The 16673-nt window shown below is 33.2% G+C and overlaps 1 protein-coding gene across 1 annotated transcript in view; it reads right to left on the bottom strand.

Moving 5' to 3' along the window:
- The window catches only part of LOC118749276 (protein furry-like), a 1083341-nt gene that overhangs the window by 606475 nt on the left and 460193 nt on the right, over positions 1–16673 (bottom strand). The window contains exon 14 of the mRNA XM_036484076.1: positions 9434–9594. Within this exon, the coding sequence (XP_036339969.1) occupies positions 9434–9594 (161 nt within the window). The remainder of the gene's footprint in view (positions 1–9433; positions 9595–16673) is intronic.

Below are 16673 nucleotides of genomic sequence, written 5' to 3'. Positions count from 1 at the left end.
CTTACGACGAGCTTAGCCCGGGCTTCCAGCATGCCTGGCCCGCCACGACTTCCCATCCACGACTTCAGGCTTACACAACAGCACGTTCATGTGTGTGAGAGATCATTTTATCAGGATAGGTGTTAACCAAGTGCTGGTTGGGTTGTCGCTTTGCCAGTGTACTCGAAACGGACGGCACTTGAAAAAAAATCACTTCATAAAATATGCATTGAATTCTCACTTGGCCCGTAAGATACTCGTACATATACAGAGTAGGGATGTTGCGAATGTGGAATTTTAGACATCCGCGGATGCGAATGAGGATGCGGATGTTTAAAAGCTAACATCCGCGGATGCGAATGCGAATGTCAAATATTTTTAAGAAATCATTTTGGTGAGTACATTAGGTGATTTAGGTAAATAAAAAATGGAAAAGTTACTAATTTTTAATGTTTTTTTTTATTTAATACTTCAATTAAAAAATTGGAACATCGTATTTAAGAAGGAGTAATTTTGCTGTATTTTCGGGTTACAGCCTGATTCCTAGCGGGTCGTAAACAGCGTTGCCGTTTTGGTCCAATTGGACCAAAATTTGTAGCTTCATTCTGCGTTGGTAGCTTGGTTGGTTTGATAAAGCTTTTGGTAGGCAAAAAAGTTTTGAAAATACAACTAAATTGAACATTAAAATTTGTTAGCTTAATTTACGTTTACACGTTCAAAACACTGCTTACACGTATAAGATTTCTCTATATTTTTTTATATATTTTATTAAGCAGACAATTTTCTGCAAACAAAAACTCACTTCCCAAAGCTATGACCGATTAGCTGTTGAAATTAACAAGAAATTACCTATAGTTTTGAAAGAAAAATTGGTGATAGGCAATTTGCAAAGTGTGAGTGTATTGGTAAAAAGGGTGAGTGCATGCAAATTGAATCAAATTTGGAAATTTTTTTATTGAAATGCATAAAATGTCTGCTTTTGTTTTTTTCACACACAAAAAAGATTTTTTGATATGAATTGAATCAAAATCAAAGATATTAACATATTTTACAGAAGTTTTTTATACAATAACTTAATTATTTTATTTAAAGGCCCGAATTTATTTTGTTTTATCCTAAAGATTGGTGTGAATAATTAACCAATACTGTAAACAATATTATGTGCAAACTCGTGAAATCTCATTTTAATGATGAAAAATTTTGGTAGTTTGGAAACTGATTTGATAGGCGTTTTGGTACCTAAAAATGTTTTCAAGTGGCAACACTGGTCGTAAATCAAACCTGCGCCACTAAGTAACTATTCGCTCGAGGCGACAAACTTGAAACTTTTCTTTTCGATTGACGTTGCACGAGTTGAGAGGAATTTCACTTATGTTTCTTTTTTTATTGCGGTGCAACAGTTCCTTTCTGGGAATTGCATGGGGGCTGCAAATGTCGGATGTATCCTCCTGACTTTCATCTTCACAATATAGCATCATGGCAAGATCGTTGTTTTAACACCGTTGTGTTCCAATTTGGAACATCAACTCTTTAGATTGTTTCAGAATTTGAAGAACCTGTTACGTCATCAGCGTTTTTCGATTTCAGTTTTTGTACTTTATTTTTAATCCTGTCTTCTGTGACTGGTTTGAAAAATGTGCGCTTATAGCGAGGTTGTGAATAGGTGGATATGGATTTTCTAGGAATGAAACTTTCGAAGAAAATTCTGTTTTAAAAGTCGTGGCTGCCAGCAGAAATAGTATAAAATCTTGTTATTTTGTTAAAAAGGTATCCCGTTCTTTATAATAATTTGAATTATGGAATCACGGACGATAAAGGTCTCAGATTTGCTTAGTTCTCGGGTGACTGCTTGGAAAGGTTCGCCTGTAATGAATACCTTGTAATTAGTTTTTTTTAATTAGTTAGTTGAGCTTCCTAGTTGCAGGCAGTCACAATTAATAACTCACCGCTGTCGGTACCATAAGCTATAAAATCTGTTTTGGTATTCCATTCCATGCGCTCAATGTGTTTTGATATATTTTTTGAGGCGAATGAACGCAAATTTCCCACATATATATCGCTAATACTATTTTAAGAGGGCTTATTCATCAATATCTTATCAATCAATAAGTTAATTTTGGATTTTTAGTTAGTTACGGCTTTTTGTATTTCAGCTACGATGTGAGTTAAGCCCTTTCCATACTATACTAACCATATATTACATGCCAAGTTCCACGCCTCAATGGATATAAAATTCACCTTGAATTAATTCTTATTTAATTTGTGAACTTGGCTGTCGACTTATTTACATACCATTTAATCTTTATTTCGATGCGTGCTAATTTTGACAATTTACACAAAATTTTTATTTTATTTATTTATTTGTAAGAGTAACAACTAATTAATAATTATTACACTCATATATATTAAAGCACTAGCTACCAGGGCCTTCGGCTTATCGTTAAAAAAAAAAGGTATAGTTATCTGATAGAAAGGTTAATATCCTAACAATACATATTGGCAAGCGTATGACTGTAGGGTACTCATAATTTTTTGAACTGACAAGTGTGTGCAACAACTATACGGCTATCATATGCCGGGGGGGGGGTCAAATAACACAAACGGCAATAACGCAAATTTTTGTTATTTCCCAATTGAATTTGAAATAACACAAATTTGCATTATTTCATTTCTCGTTGAGCAATAAGACCAACTTTTATACAGTGAAACCCGCTTAAGTAACCAAAATTTTTGGACACCGTGAATTTTTTAATATAATCAGAAGAAAATCCCCCTCTTAAGTACCTCCCCGCTTATTTACCCAACCCGCCTTAGTACCTCAATTTTTCGTGCCCCATTTACAATTTTACTTATAATTTTCCCCTTTTAAGTCCTCTTTTAAAATTCCTTAAAATATTTACGTATTTTCAAATTCGGTAAAAAAATTTTAAAAAATCAACGGTAACTTTTAGCCACTTGAAACTTGCACTAAAATTGAATGGACTATAAAACTGTATACTCAAAAAACACTTCTGAGAAAAAAGTTAGAAATTATAATAAATTTTTTTTTAGTGTTCTACAAAATCCTAAGCTTAGGTTTATATGGTATTTGTTAGGGAATGAACTGCATTTTAATTGATTGAAAAACCTTAAAAATTAATAAATAAACATAAGTGGCAAACAATATCATTTTAAACAATTTAATTCTTGTAAAAATACAGACCATTGCACTAAATATTTTTTTACGAAAATTTTTCTTTACTTGTTTATGTGTTTAAATAATGCTACGATTTTGGTTTTAAACTATGTATACTTCATTAAATGTTGTTATTCAAGGATTTATGTAAGTTAACAAGAAGATGTAACTATATCAGTAATTATGTTCGCTTAAGTACCCTCATCGAGGTACTTAAGCGGGTTTTTTTAAGTACCCAACCCGCCTAAGTACCTCAAAAAGCTGACATTTTTCGTGAGGTACTTAAGCGGGTTTTACTGTACTTAACAATTTGAGTAATAAAGCAAAATAGTGCACATATGTAGGTAGTCACCCAGTTACATTTGACAAAAAGTAGTACATGAACAAGTTAAATGGACGGATTTGTAAGTATACATTTTTGAAAGTGCCCGGCGTCGCGGCGGTCCGCGTTCGCACGCACTGGCTGCCGAGATAGGTCGATCTTCCACTCAGCCATCGATATGGTGTGATTGCATGCATCCCACCCATAGTGGAATTTACCAGGTGCCACTGCTTTATTTGAAAATTTGCCTATAAAATGTGACTATAATACCATGTTCTGACCGACATCGAAAACATGTTTTCGTTGCTAAAACTGGTTTTCGACTTAAAACTTGTGTTTTCGTCCATGTAAAATCTGTCAAACGAAAACCAGTTTTCGCTGAAAACTACTTGAAAACTCACGTTCCACTCATTCCAATCGGTGTCTTCACTAGATTTTTTCGATTATTTATCGAAGTGGAAGTCATATTTTATCATCTTTAATACGCCATTTCGGATTTATTGTTAATTGGCTGGCAAAAGTAAAATAACAATGAAAATAAGAGGTTGCTAATGAAAAGAAAATGAGGGAAAAGCATTTTGGTTTTGTTTTTGTGTAGCAAAACTGTAATCAGAGGATGTAAGAAATGTCAACGAAAACACTAACAGCCGGTGTAAACAGCCTTCAGCCCACAATCCCAAAACTCATTTTCAAAGTGTTTTCGATGTCGGTCAGAACATGGTATAAGGCAGCCGAATGTCAGAAAATAAAGCGAGAAAGCCGTTTTATTACTTCATCTGTTTATTGCGACATGGTGCCATGCAAACATTTTGAGGTCTTCCAGCAATGTTTTTAACATATTAAAAAGCATGCAGAAAAATTTCATACAAAAGCGCTATGTCTAATATGCGGAGCAGTTTTTAAAGACGATGCTTTTCCTATATGTTGTTAGACTTTTCATAAGTAAAAATATTTTGTGAATATTACTTTCTTCATATGAATTATATCACATTTTTTGTTTAATTCAAGGCCTATCAAACAGGTTTAGAGCATTTGAGCAAAACCAACATTTGCCTGTATTTTGTTGTTGCTTCTGGTATCGAAGGTGCCAAAAACTGTTCTGATTTTTTCTTCTACATCAAAGCGTGCCATGCGAAATACGAAAAAGGTAAAAAATTTAAATTAAAAAAAATGAAAATTGTTGCAACTTTCTTTCTTAGTAGCCGTGGGTAACACAGTGTGGCGCCGCGCCATTGCGCTGATACCGAGAGCTGAGTTACTGGCGCCGATACCGATTTTCACAACTCTGTGACGCAATGGCGCCAGCAACACCGGAAAACTAACAACACCGGGCGGAGCAAAGAACCAGCAAAGAACACACAAAAGAGAAGTCTCACTTGTAAAATGTGCAGCACAAGGCGAATTTTTACAAGGTGGTGTTGCTAAAATTAGCCGCGGTCCTTCTGAATGTGAAAATTATGTGTTTATTGTATTTTTGGGTTTTGAACTTGGCTTGTTTTTGCCCAACCGATACCACCTTGTATTAATTCACCTTAGTTCAACACCGGAACACTGACAACACCGGGTGTCGCAAAGAACCAGCAAAGAACACCCGAAATAGAAGTGTCTCTTGTAAAATGTGCAGCACAGCTAGAATTCGTCGCGGTCCTTCTGAATGTGAAAATGATGGGTTTGTTGTATTTTTGGGTTTTTAACTTGGGTATACTTGAGTTTTTTCTCAACCGATATCACCTTGTATTAATTCACTTTGGTGCAGCGTGCAGCAATAAAGGAAATGAGCTTTAGCCTGAAGAGGCGCAATTGCGCCAACACACTGTGCTGATTCCGACAGTGGCGCTGGAGTTAGTGTGTCAGCGCCAAAAAATTTGCGCCGTTACCCAGGCCTATTTCTTAGTAAATTGGTTCGCTTCTCGAAGCATTGATCCATCCTGTGCCAGGCCCAGTAATCAGCGGTTGTGCTGCTGAGTTGGGCGAGCTTTCCAAAAGCTGCTATTTAATCGCTGGTTTTGTATGGAAAATGTTTCACATGCAAATAGATTTTAACAATTTAGAATTTTTGTGAGAAGAAATGTAAAATATTTGACATTTGCGAGAACAAATAATTTGAAAAAAATCAAATCAGCTGCTATACTGATATTACCTGTTCAAAGTGCCTTGGTTTAATTGTATTTTTGGAATAAACAAAGTTCTTTTTCCTTCTGTCAGTAAACTGTTTTTTTTTTTAACAAATAGTATAAATAAGCAATGGGAAATAAGGCATAATTTGTTTTATTTCCAACCTTTGTTGGAAACAGTGTACGAAAATAAACTATATTGTACGTTACTATTTCGTTTCGTTTATTACTTCAACAGTTCGGTACAATACGAAAACAAAACGGCTGAGTTCACTTTGGCGATAGTACACTACAGTAGTTTAGTAGTTACAGAGGAAACAACAAACGAAATGAATCGTGCAGAGAAAAATATTTATATATATGTACATATATGCAATAACTAAATACAAAACGAATGGCTGCAATGAATAAAAAAATTTAAATGTTTTTTATTTGAATTGGATATGAAAATTTACAGAAAAAAATATTTTGCATGTAATTGAAACGTTTGCATACATATAAAACGTACCCTATGGTACAATTGTCACAAACGAAAAGCAAACGTTTCTCGTTGGGGAAAATGACAGTGAATCTTACAATTTGTTTCTGACTATGTACAAAACTGTACAAAACCACAAATGATATGATGATCGATGAGCAATGGGAATTGTTTTGTACAGTTTATTTTCGTACCTTGGTTGGAAATAAAGCAAAACTCAGATTTTGGTATTATTTCCCATTTAAAAGTTAAATAAAGCAAATTTTGCGTTATTGCCGTTTGTGTTATTTCACCCCCCCCCCCCCCCCCTCATATGCCTGCGTCTAGATGCATGCAACGCATGCGTGTGTCAATAGGTATTGGTTATGTAATAAATGAGCAATAAAAGACGAACGTAAAAACTAAATGCGTATTTTACACAGATTGATAAATTTTTAAATAATGTTAATACTAACGGCATCGCTGTTAAGGTATGATGATGGTTTGGTGTTGTTAAATATGGATAAGGCTGCCAGATATCTCTGTTGCCAAACCGGGAAACTTAAAGGGGGGAGAGGCCTCTCGCTCCCTTCCCTTTCATTTCGACAAAAATTAAGTACGAAAAGATGTAGTAAAATTTTATTTTGACAAACAAAAACAAAAATATAAAAACATGAGATCATGAGATCATTACAACGTACACCAGCAAAACAAAACAATTTATCACAACTAAAGCACAGAGAATTTTTCACAATGCATATACCTTTTTTGTTCCTTATAAAAATACAGTTTATACTAAATACATCAGAAAACATAAAAATAAAATTTCTAAACTTTGTGCAAAACTCGGGAAAATGTAATAAATTCGCAACTTTCTATTCAGACTTTTTAAAAATTTTGAAAATGAAATTTTGCAGCCCATAAAAATGTAGTTGATTTTTGGTATTGTTTTTACTGAGAGTTTCTTCCATACAAACTATGTTCGACATTTTTTTGTATGTGGAAGACACTGTCAGCAAAAAATAAATAATTGCAAAAAATCAACGAAATTTTCTGGTAACTTGAGACTTGCACTTTACTAATTGGCTTAAAAGCTACATTTTCAATATTTTTCTAAAAGATCTGATTAGAAATTGTGATCAGATGAAAGAGTCTCCGAGCCAATAATTTTGTACGGCACGGTACTTATAAGTAATCTAGGTCTCACGAAAGAAAAAAAATTAAATAACTACAAGGTAACATTAAAATATCATTTGTTTCGTTGCTGTGAACTTGTTTCAAAACTTCTGGCTTTTGCTTAATATAATTGTAAAACTCGGTGCATGCCATTTTAACGTATTTAGGTACATACATTATATTAATCATTTACATTTGCTTGTGCAAAACGTGATAAATTAAAAAAAAAAATCGCATATGAAAGAGCACCAACCCAACTCGTAATAAATTTAAGTATACAAATATTTTGACCATGTTTCTGCAAATTTATTAGCGATGCTCTGAGCATCATAAATCGGGCCTTCTAGAGAGTGAATAAACGCGATATGATTCCGTTGGGGCGAAGATGTGTGTTTTTATATCTGCCCACACTTTTTTTGGGCTAGAAGACGGAGTGATTTCCGACGTAAATTTTTCCAGAGATTGGCGTTTTGAAGATTTGAGTTCACGTCTGAAAAGGGCATTAGCTTTTTTATATTCTACATAGTTTTCGTCAGTTCTGTTCCTTTTATATTGACACCACAATTTCTTCTTTGTATTTTTTAGTATTGATAAAAGGTTCGACCAGTATGGTAACTTAGCATAAAAAAGTTGTGTGTTGGTTTGTGGGATCGCATGGTGTGCAGCTGAGCGAATAATCGATTTGATTGCTGATGCTTCTGCGTTAATGTTCGTAGAATATGGTTTGTTATTGGACAAAGTTATTGAGGAGCTAGAGAATTTTTGCCAATCTGCCTTTTCTGCTATGAATTTGGCAACGGGCTTGACTTGATAGGAAATGGGGATTGCTAGGGAAGTTATGATAGGGAAATTGTCACTATTGTGGAAGTCATCCAATGTTTTGGATGATAGTTTTGGGGCTATAGACGCGGAGGAAAGGATAACATCAGGGTGTGAAAAGGTTTGCTGGAAAAATGGGTGGGGGAACAATCATTAAGGACCACGAGATTTTTGGAGAGTATAATGTCCTCCATTATTTTTCCCCTTTTGTTGGCCGAAGCAGAGCCCCAAAGGGGACTCCACGCATTAAAGTCTTCTAATAGCATTATTGGAGTTGAAAAAAGATTCAGAATGTCGGTTAGTTCTCTGTTATTAAAACTTTGATCTGGAGGAAAGTAGCACGTAATGATTGTGACCTTAAAACCAATGTCCACTTCTAACGCAAGCCAACTGAATATTTGAAGTGATAGGTATTTGTTTATGGATAATTGATTTCTTCACAAATACAGCAATGCCTTGTTTACGGGAGATATTTCGTGGACTATTATGAAAATAGCTCACATATTTGTTGGGTGGATGTGCTGATTTTCTGGCAGGGATATGTGTCTCTTGTAGAGCTATAATTTCGGGAGTGAATTCTTTAATTAGTAAATTTAAATCGGGGTAGTTGTTAAGAAGGCCATTAAGATTCCACTGAAGTATTTTCATGATTCATTATTGTTCATTTCATTTGTATCACTAGAATCTAATGTGAAGGTTGTAGAGGAGTTGATGTCCGAAGAGAGTTGCGGTATTAAATCGGATGTGAGAGAATTGATTTGGGAGATGAAGTCATAAATAAATAAATGTTTTTGTTTTCGAGCTGAAAGACTAATAGAAGGAAACACGGAACTTAAGAATAATAAGTTTTATGAGGAAAAAAATAATTACACTAAGAAAAAGTATTAAACAACTAGAGATGCATCCAGTTTTTTCAACAGACCTTTGACAAATAATATTCGATTCTCTTTATAGCCAGCCGTTGAACATTTCCGCTGGAAATACCTACTATTATCTTACGCTTTGACTTTAAATTACGAAAGAAGGTAGACGTAGGGGACAGTCTTACCGTAGCATCTCTACAGGCAAAAAATATTGGCTAAAATTTTTGTTTGCCAGATATACGTTTTAACAGTGCACTTGTAGAATATTCGCATTCTGATTATTGCGAATGTGAAAGCGAATGCGAATGTCATAATTTATGCGGAAGTTCCGCGGTTGCGAATGCGAATATTCGCAGCAACCCTTATACAGAGCTTCTCCTTTTATAACATGTAAGCAATTTGTTGTATAGCTTAATACCTTCTCACACGCTTACATATGTACACACGTGCAAAATTTTTTTGTATACGATTTATTTATGCAGCAAACACAGATAAATTACTTTTTGGACGACAGAATATCAAACATACCTTTACCGTTATCGCTATGCAGAGAAGCCACGCTGCCAAAGAAGCGTTTATCCAATATTTGTAATAACTGGAGAGCGGTGGAATGCACTTCAACGCGCGGACAGCCAGTCATTAAAAGTGTAACCGTGATTACTGATGTGTAATGGTCACATGGGTATTCCCTGCAAGAGAAAATAATGAAAAACTACATTAAAAATCTTACTCTAAATAACAACTGACACCAGGGTGTCCAGATTGTTTAAAAAAAGCGCAATTTCTGAAAAAAATCTCCAAAAATCGCCAATATTTTTTTTTTTTTAATCCTTAAAATCGTTTTAACAAATCTTTTATTTTAAAAATGAAATCTTGTTATAATATAGTTTTTAAAACCAAAAACGAATATAATACCTTCAGAAGGTAATAATAAATAACACAAATTACTTATGTAATAGTGATGTACAAACAATTTCCTTTAAAAATACGCATACTTTTTAAAAATATTTGTTTCAACACATTTTGCAATAGGACTGCGCAATTATTATACTTATTATAACTAATATTACTTGATTAATCGCACAATCCGCTTTTAAGAGCTCGGCGCTAAAAAATAAATAAAAACCTATAATAAGGCGAGATTAGCTTTTTCTACAATTGCTTCAAAATCACCCGTAGTGTCTGAATGATTTACATTTCTGTTTTTGTCATATAGGGAGGGTTGTAGGTGCTTCAATTTATTTTGCTCATCTCGCAGAACAACGAAAACGGCTATAATTTTATGTAGTTATATAGATAATTAGATACCATTCAGAAAAAATTTCACTTGCAGTAATTTCTACGTGGTAAATGCTCCTCTATTATTTGGTTTCATAGGGATTCGGATTCCTTTCCTGAAGTAGTAAAGAAATTTCGCTGTACTGTATAAATAATATCGGTGGAGAGTTGGGGAATACTGAAACCTTAAGTGAAAATGAATTGTTTTATGAACTGCCTTATGAATCTCTCCTCAAGGCATATCTGCGAGACATGTAGTATTTTTTTTTTTAATTTACGTATTTCAATAATGTTATAATTAATGGCTAGATGAAATCATTTATGTACATATTTTATTATGTAGCTCATTTCAAGGGGGAGGGGGTTGAGTATGGTATGCAAATAACTTGTGTCAAAACCAAGCTAATTGGACAATGTTTTCGAGTACTACTTAAACACATACATATACTCATCATTTGAACATAAAAAACGTTGCGTGGAAAAGTTTGTCTTACGAATGCTAAGTCATATTTTCAGATTTTATTTACTGACTTTACAATTTTTTCTAACGCTTGACATAATTTTACATTAAGATAGTGCAATTTTTTAGCTGCTATTAATTTCGTACAGAAAAAGTAATCATTTGACCTAATGTGCAGTGGTAAAAAAATTATAGCCGAACCATTTTTTTCCAAGTTTTAACGTATTATTTTTGTTGTCATTGAACTTTTGTTGTTTTTTTTTTACAAAAAATATAGTTTATTCTTTAACAAAACCCGTGTAAATCCAAGTTTAAAAATTTGTGCAATATTAAAAAAAATTCAACAATATTTCGTGTAAATTTCGAACTTTTTAAGATCTCTAAAAAATCAGATTTTATTTTAAAAAAATCGAAATTTTAACGAAAATTTGTTGAATTATTTTTTTAAATGGCGTAAATTTTTAAGGCAGTGTTACTCGATTGGTACATTTTTATATTGGGCTATTGGGAAGAAAATGGGGAAATTTTGATTTTTGTAGTCAAAAGATTGGTACAGCGATGTTCTATTGAAAAATTTCAACAAATTAGTTTTCGTGATCGGGATAAAGAAAAATATTTTGGGTGTTCACACAATTGGGATACGATTTGCACCAAATTTTAGAAAATACCCAATCGTGTGACGCTGCCTTTAAACATGTATTTATACGGATGTTTTAAAGAATGAACTATAAAAAACTAACCAAAATTAAATAACAGCAAAAATACTATTTTAAAACTAGTGAAAATTTGGTGCGGCTATAATTTGTTCGACTACCGTACATAAGTTGACTATGATTACCCGGCCGTGCTATCATAGTAGCACAATGCCACTAAGCGCATTTTAAAATTTTCAGGCAATAGCCTCATGCGATCATCGATTATATTTTTTGTTGTTTGTGTGAAATATTTAATTTTTATCAGTATTTTTCTTTTAATCAAAATATGTTGAAACAAAAGTGAAATTAAAAAAAATTTTGCCAGAATACTCACAAAGCTATTATTAATTCTAATATATGCGAAAGCGCATTTTTAGATACACATGCAAATTTAGCAAGGTCATGTTCGTGCTAGTCAAAAAAACCGCAAATCTGGCCTGGTGGGAAACCTAGAAAGGTTTCCTCCGTATTCCGAAGTCAACATATGTTTGCTAGTCTTGAGGTACGTCGTAAACGTGACCGTTAAAGAATCTATGTGGTGTCTAAATGTTGTGATTTGTCCTACATTGATGAAACTTTTTGAACTCGAACTTGGAGAGCGATGTCCAAAGTAAGTCGAGGCTATTTACCACAGGGGAAAATCGAAAATCAGTAGAACACGAGTTTCTGGCTACAGCCCATCTGAGCTTAAAATAACGCATTTTGACTAAAGGTGTTTTCGTTTCTACCAAAAAATGTTGTCTTTTGATAACCCCCTTCTCTTTTCGTATTCGATTCTAAAATAAAGGCAAACGGTTGCCCTGAAAACCAGATGGTTGCTTAAAACGACCATATTATGAGATGCTTGAGCCAGACAAGGACAAGAGGGCAAAAACATGCCCTTTACCGGGCTGAGTGTAACAACAAACCCATTTTGCACTGTGGAAGGGCAACATTTTTTGGAAGAAACGAAATCACCATTAAACAAGAAAAAAAATTGTTACCCATTTACTTGAAAATCGTTCACCACATACTACGATAATAAAGGTGAAACTACTTTGCAGAGTCCGAACATATTAGTTTTTGATGAAAACTGTCATTGAAAAAATCACTATGAAGGAAATGTTCTACAACTAAGTGATACATACCAATCGGCTTCTTTTTTCACCGAGAATCAAAATTGGAAATAAATTTTTATTTTTAGTTTTTATGAAAAATTAAAACAAAACAATTATTTTTGATTTTTATTTTACAAATCCAAAATAACAATTATTTTTAATATTTATATAAATAATCTGTAGATAACAGTTATTTTTGAATTTGATATTATAAATCTAAGATAACAGCTGTTGAAGACTTTTATTAATAAAAGTCCTCAATAAAAATCAATCAATCATTTTTCGCAGTTAAGAAAGTGTTGGAGAACCAAAATTTACTACGACTTATACAAATGACTTTTATAAGTATGATTTTAAAAATAAAAGTCAGAGAATAATTTATATTGATGACTTTTATAAATAAAAATCTTCAATAACTGTTATCTAAGATATATAATTTAAAAATCAAAAATAACTGTTATTTGCAGTTTTTTTAGATAAAAATCAAATATAATTGTTATTTTCAGATTTATGAAATAAAAATCAGAAAAAACTGTTATTTAAGGAGTAATTAAATAAAAACCAAAAAATAATTGTTAAAGAGTGATTTTTTAATAAATGTTGTAACTGTTACGGTCCCTGCTAATTAGTTTTTTTGCAAAAGCACCGACCAAGTATGAAGAGAAAACGTTGGAAATTTGTTTTAAAATTAAAATTATTTTTGTAGTGGTCGAGGTTGGTCCGGCCTATATTTAGTGGCGGTCCCGAATTTTCTCTTTATGTAAAATATACTTATATATGCATGTATTTGCCTTATAACCGTTAGATATCCGAATTTGAATACATAGGAATGTATTTATGTGGTATGAATTGCCTAGTTTCATAATAGAATAGAATTTAAGAATGGAAATATAAAGCCACAAAACAATCATCTCTTTAATTTGAAAAGAAACTCGGAAAACGTCTAATGCGAGTTACCTTGGTTAAAAGATAAACGTTTAAAAAAACATAGGGATTGAGTGAGGAGGATAGTTCCATCTGCAGTGTCCATGTGCCCAATTGAAGCGACACGCGGCACCAGGAGCAGTAGAGCGAGTAGTTTATCTGTCTATAAAATATAACAAGGAGCTCTAATAATTAGGAGATTTTATTACCTCCCTCTTCATGTCTACATCATGCGTTATCAAAAATAAGTTTATGCTTTCATTGTGCTTTCATTGACGGTAAGTTACTTGTTAACCATTGTGGTGTCGTTAAAAGAATTTTATTTTTATAAAATTTTAATTTAAATTCTATGTATTTTAAGTTTCAAAAAAGAAAAATTCTGAAGTATCAAAAATTTTCTTTTTGATTTACATTAATTGAAAAAGAACTTAATTCAATAATTTCAGAAATAACAAAGTACAAAAATGAACAAAGTACAATAGTAAATAGTATTAACCCTACAATACTCCCCCTTCCAGAAAGTGATTATTATACAAATTGAAAGTAACTTGTTTCTTTTTAGTCATTGTTGAAACTATATGATTGTTAGTGTTATGTGGTTGTGTTATTTCAACTATTGCTGGCTTTATTCTGTCAGTCGAAATAATTTTAATTTCATTATTCACATCTACCTTAAAATATTTTTTGTCTTTTTCAATAACTCTGTAAGGCCCTTCATAAGAATGTTGAAGAGAATGCTTGTTAATAATGCGAATAAAAACAAATTTGCAAGTTTGTAAATCTATTGGAACATAAATTCCTGAATCGGAATTTTTGTGATGTTTAAAATTTGGATTAAAATTTTTAAAACGTTCCCGTAAACTTCCTAAAATTTCGGCGGAAGTAACATTTTCTGTAGTTGGCACAACAAGTTCTCCAGGTAGACGCAAATTTTGGCCAAAAAGAATTTCAGCTGGAGTGGCTGCAATATCTTCTTTGTACACTGAACGCAAACCAAGAAGAATAATCGGTAGCTCATCGTACCAATCTCTAGTTCCATTCCTAGCCAAAATTGAAGTTTTCAATTGTCTATGGAATCGTTCCACAATACCATTACTTTGAGGATGATAGGAAGAAGTTGTGATATGATGACTTCCAAGTAATTTAGTAAGTTCCGAAAATAACTTGGACGTAAATTGAGTACCCTGATCCGTCGTGATTTCTAAAGGCACACCGAAACGCGAAACATATTCATTAAAAAATTTATTTGCAACTGTCTGTGCAGAGATATCCTTTAAAGCATATGCTTCCGGCCAACGAGTAAATCTATCCATAATTGTTAAAATGTAGCGGTAACCTCTTGAAACTATATGTTCAAATCTGTTCTTTGGAATTGGAATTATGCTCACAGGAGATTTTGTGTGACGATAAACTTTAGATTTCTGGCAACTTATACATGCTTTGGACCATATATTTATCTCCTTGTTCATACAAGGCCAATAATACTTCTTCACAATTAATCGGCGTGTAGCCTTGGTACCAGGATGAGCAATTCCATGTAACATATCGAACACTGTCCTGCGAAATAATTTGGAACGAAAGGTCTAGGACTTTCTCCTGACACTTCACACCAAATATTAAAATTTAGAACAGGAATTTTAATTAAGTTAAGATTTTGAAACGTTTGTCCAGAAATAAGTTTATCAAGTTCACTGTCCTGTTGCTGTTCTCTCTGTAAAATTTTGAAGTTAAGTTCTGAATTTTTAATCGCATCTACTTCAAACCCACGAGATAACGTGTCAGCTACAATGTTGGCCTGTCCTTTTATATACTGTATGTTATTAGTAAACTGTGCAATAAACTCAAGATGTCTTGTCTGTCTTGGACTACGCTCAGTTTTGGAATTTCTTCTTCCTTCTAATAAATACCGAAAATGTTTAATATTCAAATAAATTGCTAAAAGTTCCCTGTCAAAAGCACTATATTTCTTTTCTGCTGGAGAGAGTTTCTTTGAAAAGAACGCCAGTGGTTCAGACTTATTATTGAAATGCTGCTGTATGACACCACCAATTGCCGTATTGGATGCATCTACCGTTAAAGACAATTTTGCATCTTTGCTAAAATGATTTAGCAAAATCTTAGATGCAAACTTCTCTTTAATGCATTCAAAAGCGTTAATGGATTTGTCATCCTAAACTAAAATTTTGTCTCGCTTTTTACTTGTTTTATTAATTAGATCATATATAACTCCAGTAAACTCAGCTAATTTTGAAATATGTATATCTATGGTAATAGTTAACCATACCAATAAACTTTTGCGCTTGTTTTATTGACTTCGGTCGTTCAAAATTGCGAATCGCTTCTACTCTGTTTACAGAAGGCTGTATCCCTGCCTCAGATAAACAATGTCCTAAAAATCTATACTTGAAACACCAAAAATACATTTGCTTGGTTTGACGTTCAAACCATACTCAGACAAACGCTCGAAAAGTACACGTAGATCCTTTAAATGTTGTTCTTCACTCTCACTTGCGACCAGCAAATCGTCAATATACGCGAAAACAAAATCTAATTTACCTACTACTTCGTTGATGAATCTCTGAAATGTTTGCGCTGAGTTCCTCAGAAATTCATTCGGGTGAACTCAAACATACCGAAAGGAGTAGTAATCGCCGTCTTAAAAATGTCTTGTTCTGCCATTGGAATTTGGTGATATGCTCTAACTAAATCTAATTTTGAAAATATGTTTTTATTCCTAAGGTTCATATTAAAATCGTCAATATGAGGCAAGGGATAACGATCCGCTACAGTCACGGTATTAAGTCTTCTAAAATCACCACAAGGACGCCAGTCATTAACTTCTTTCTTTGGTACAAAAGGAAGTGGAGATGCCACGGATGAATTTGATGGCCTACAAATCCCTGTTTTTACTAAAAAATCGAATTCAGTTTTAGCTACTTTAAATTTGATAGGATCTAAGCGCCTTGGCTTAGAAAAAGGAAGGTTTCCTTCAGTGACAAGTCTGTGAACCGTGGTATGCTTAACTGGTTTTGAGTAAACTGGCTCAGAAATAAGGGAAGGAAATTCCTTCAATAATTTTGTATATTGATCATCTACTGAAAAAAAATTTCGGAAGAGGAACATTGCAAAAATACGAAATTGTGTTAACTGATAGATTTGTTAACGGATCCATATTTACACAAAAAATCAGCTCCTATAATCGGCTTCGCAATATCAGCAATCAAAAATGTAAAAAGGAACTCACGCCTTAAACCCAAATTAATATTCAAAATAGTTGAGCCGTTAGCTGCCGTTAAAATTATATCTGAAGATTT

This window comes from Rhagoletis pomonella, unplaced genomic scaffold (assembly GCF_013731165.1).
Source record: "Rhagoletis pomonella isolate Grant_MI unplaced genomic scaffold, Rhpom_1.0 Rhpom_scaffold_00014, whole genome shotgun sequence".
NCBI lineage: Eukaryota > Metazoa > Arthropoda > Insecta > Diptera > Tephritidae > Rhagoletis > Rhagoletis pomonella.
This window is presented reverse-complemented; position numbering and strand designations above follow the sequence as displayed.